General features: G+C 39.3%; 1 protein-coding gene across 4 annotated transcripts in view; it reads left to right on the top strand.

The window, feature by feature from the left end:
* Positions 1 to 209: 209 nt before the first annotated feature.
* LOC103520412 (serine/threonine-protein phosphatase 2A regulatory subunit B'' subunit alpha-like) overlaps positions 210 to 1,155 on the top strand; it is a 15,864-nt gene continuing 14,918 nt past the window's right edge. The window contains exon 1 of one of the 4 annotated variants that reach the window (XM_026831543.1): positions 210 to 430. In XM_026831543.1, the coding sequence (XP_026687344.1) occupies positions 308 to 430 (123 nt within the window). In that variant the 5' untranslated portion in view covers positions 210 to 307. The remainder of the gene's footprint in view (positions 431 to 1,155) is intronic. The other 3 variants (XM_008485501.2, XM_026831541.1, XM_026831542.1) reach the window with 3 other exon arrangements.

Genomic DNA, 1,155 nt, shown 5'->3' with positions numbered 1-1,155 from the left:
GACTGGGAGACTTAAAACACAGGGAGGATAACAGCCTGAAATTTCCCTTTTGCTAAAGAAATAGCAAAGGTTGGGTGCGACGGGCATCTACTCGTAGCCAAAACCAAATGTCAGCCCATAGCAATCACCCTAGTTAGGGCTGATTGAGAGGCTGACGAAAAACACCGACCCCGTTTGTACACGGGAAAAGGCGAAGAAAAAGAGGCGTATGGATAAGAGCTTGTTGATTAATTGCTAGGATTATACTGAAAAGTCTCCTTGTTGGATAGGTTGATTAAGTGATTGATTTTCCTTCCTTCACAGGTGTATGGATCTAGATGGAGACGGCTACCTATCTATGTATGAATTGGAATATTTCTACGATGAACAACTACAGAGAATGGATGCTATCGGCATAGAGTGTCTACCGTTTGAAGACTGTCTGTGTCAGGTAAGTGCCCTTATGAGCAGGAGGTAGTGGGTTCGATGCTTAGACGAAATTTTGCAGCCTTTTCTATTTATTTCGTAGTGAAAAAAATGTCTATTATTAAAAGCTCGTATGTCATATGGTCTTTGTTGTAACGTGCCCATCCCGCAGTTATGTTCCTGATCAGATGGAAGAGAATAGACACAATATTCCCATATTACTTCCTATTTAAATATGCAATTGAGTAGGTACTAGTTTTTTTTTTTTTTTTTTTTTTTTTTTTTTTTTCCCTCTAGCTGAATTTCTCTCCCTCTACCGGAATTCCCGGCAGAAATCATCTCGATTCAGCAGAATTTCTATCTGAAATTCTCTCCCTCTTGTGGAATTCCTAAGATTTCTTCGTCAGCGGAATTTCTGCCGAGTAGAAATTTAGAAATGAATGCTGAATATTCCTGGTAGGAATTTATTTGCTGGCAGCATTTTCTTCAGGTCAAGGGCCGGGAAAAGCTAGATGGTCACCCGTCAGGATACCAATCACGCGCGATGTTGTTTAACTTCAGTGATCCAGGGAACTGGTGCATTGTGCTTTTGTCGCTGGCTAAGGTAGAAAAAAATAAAATTTATCCCTTTTTTTGTGAAGAAGAACTTCGAACAGTATTCTACATTTTTGCTTTGCGAAACAAGATAATTGATTTTTTTTTTTTTTTTAGGTTTTCCATCCTATTTCTTTTCTAAGCTCTCTCTCTCTC

The sequence above is a fragment of the Diaphorina citri genome, unplaced genomic scaffold, assembly GCF_000475195.1.
Source record: "Diaphorina citri unplaced genomic scaffold, Diaci psyllid genome assembly version 1.1 scaffold3589, whole genome shotgun sequence".
NCBI classification, from domain to species: Eukaryota; Metazoa; Arthropoda; class Insecta; order Hemiptera; family Psyllidae; genus Diaphorina; species Diaphorina citri.
This window is presented reverse-complemented; position numbering and strand designations above follow the sequence as displayed.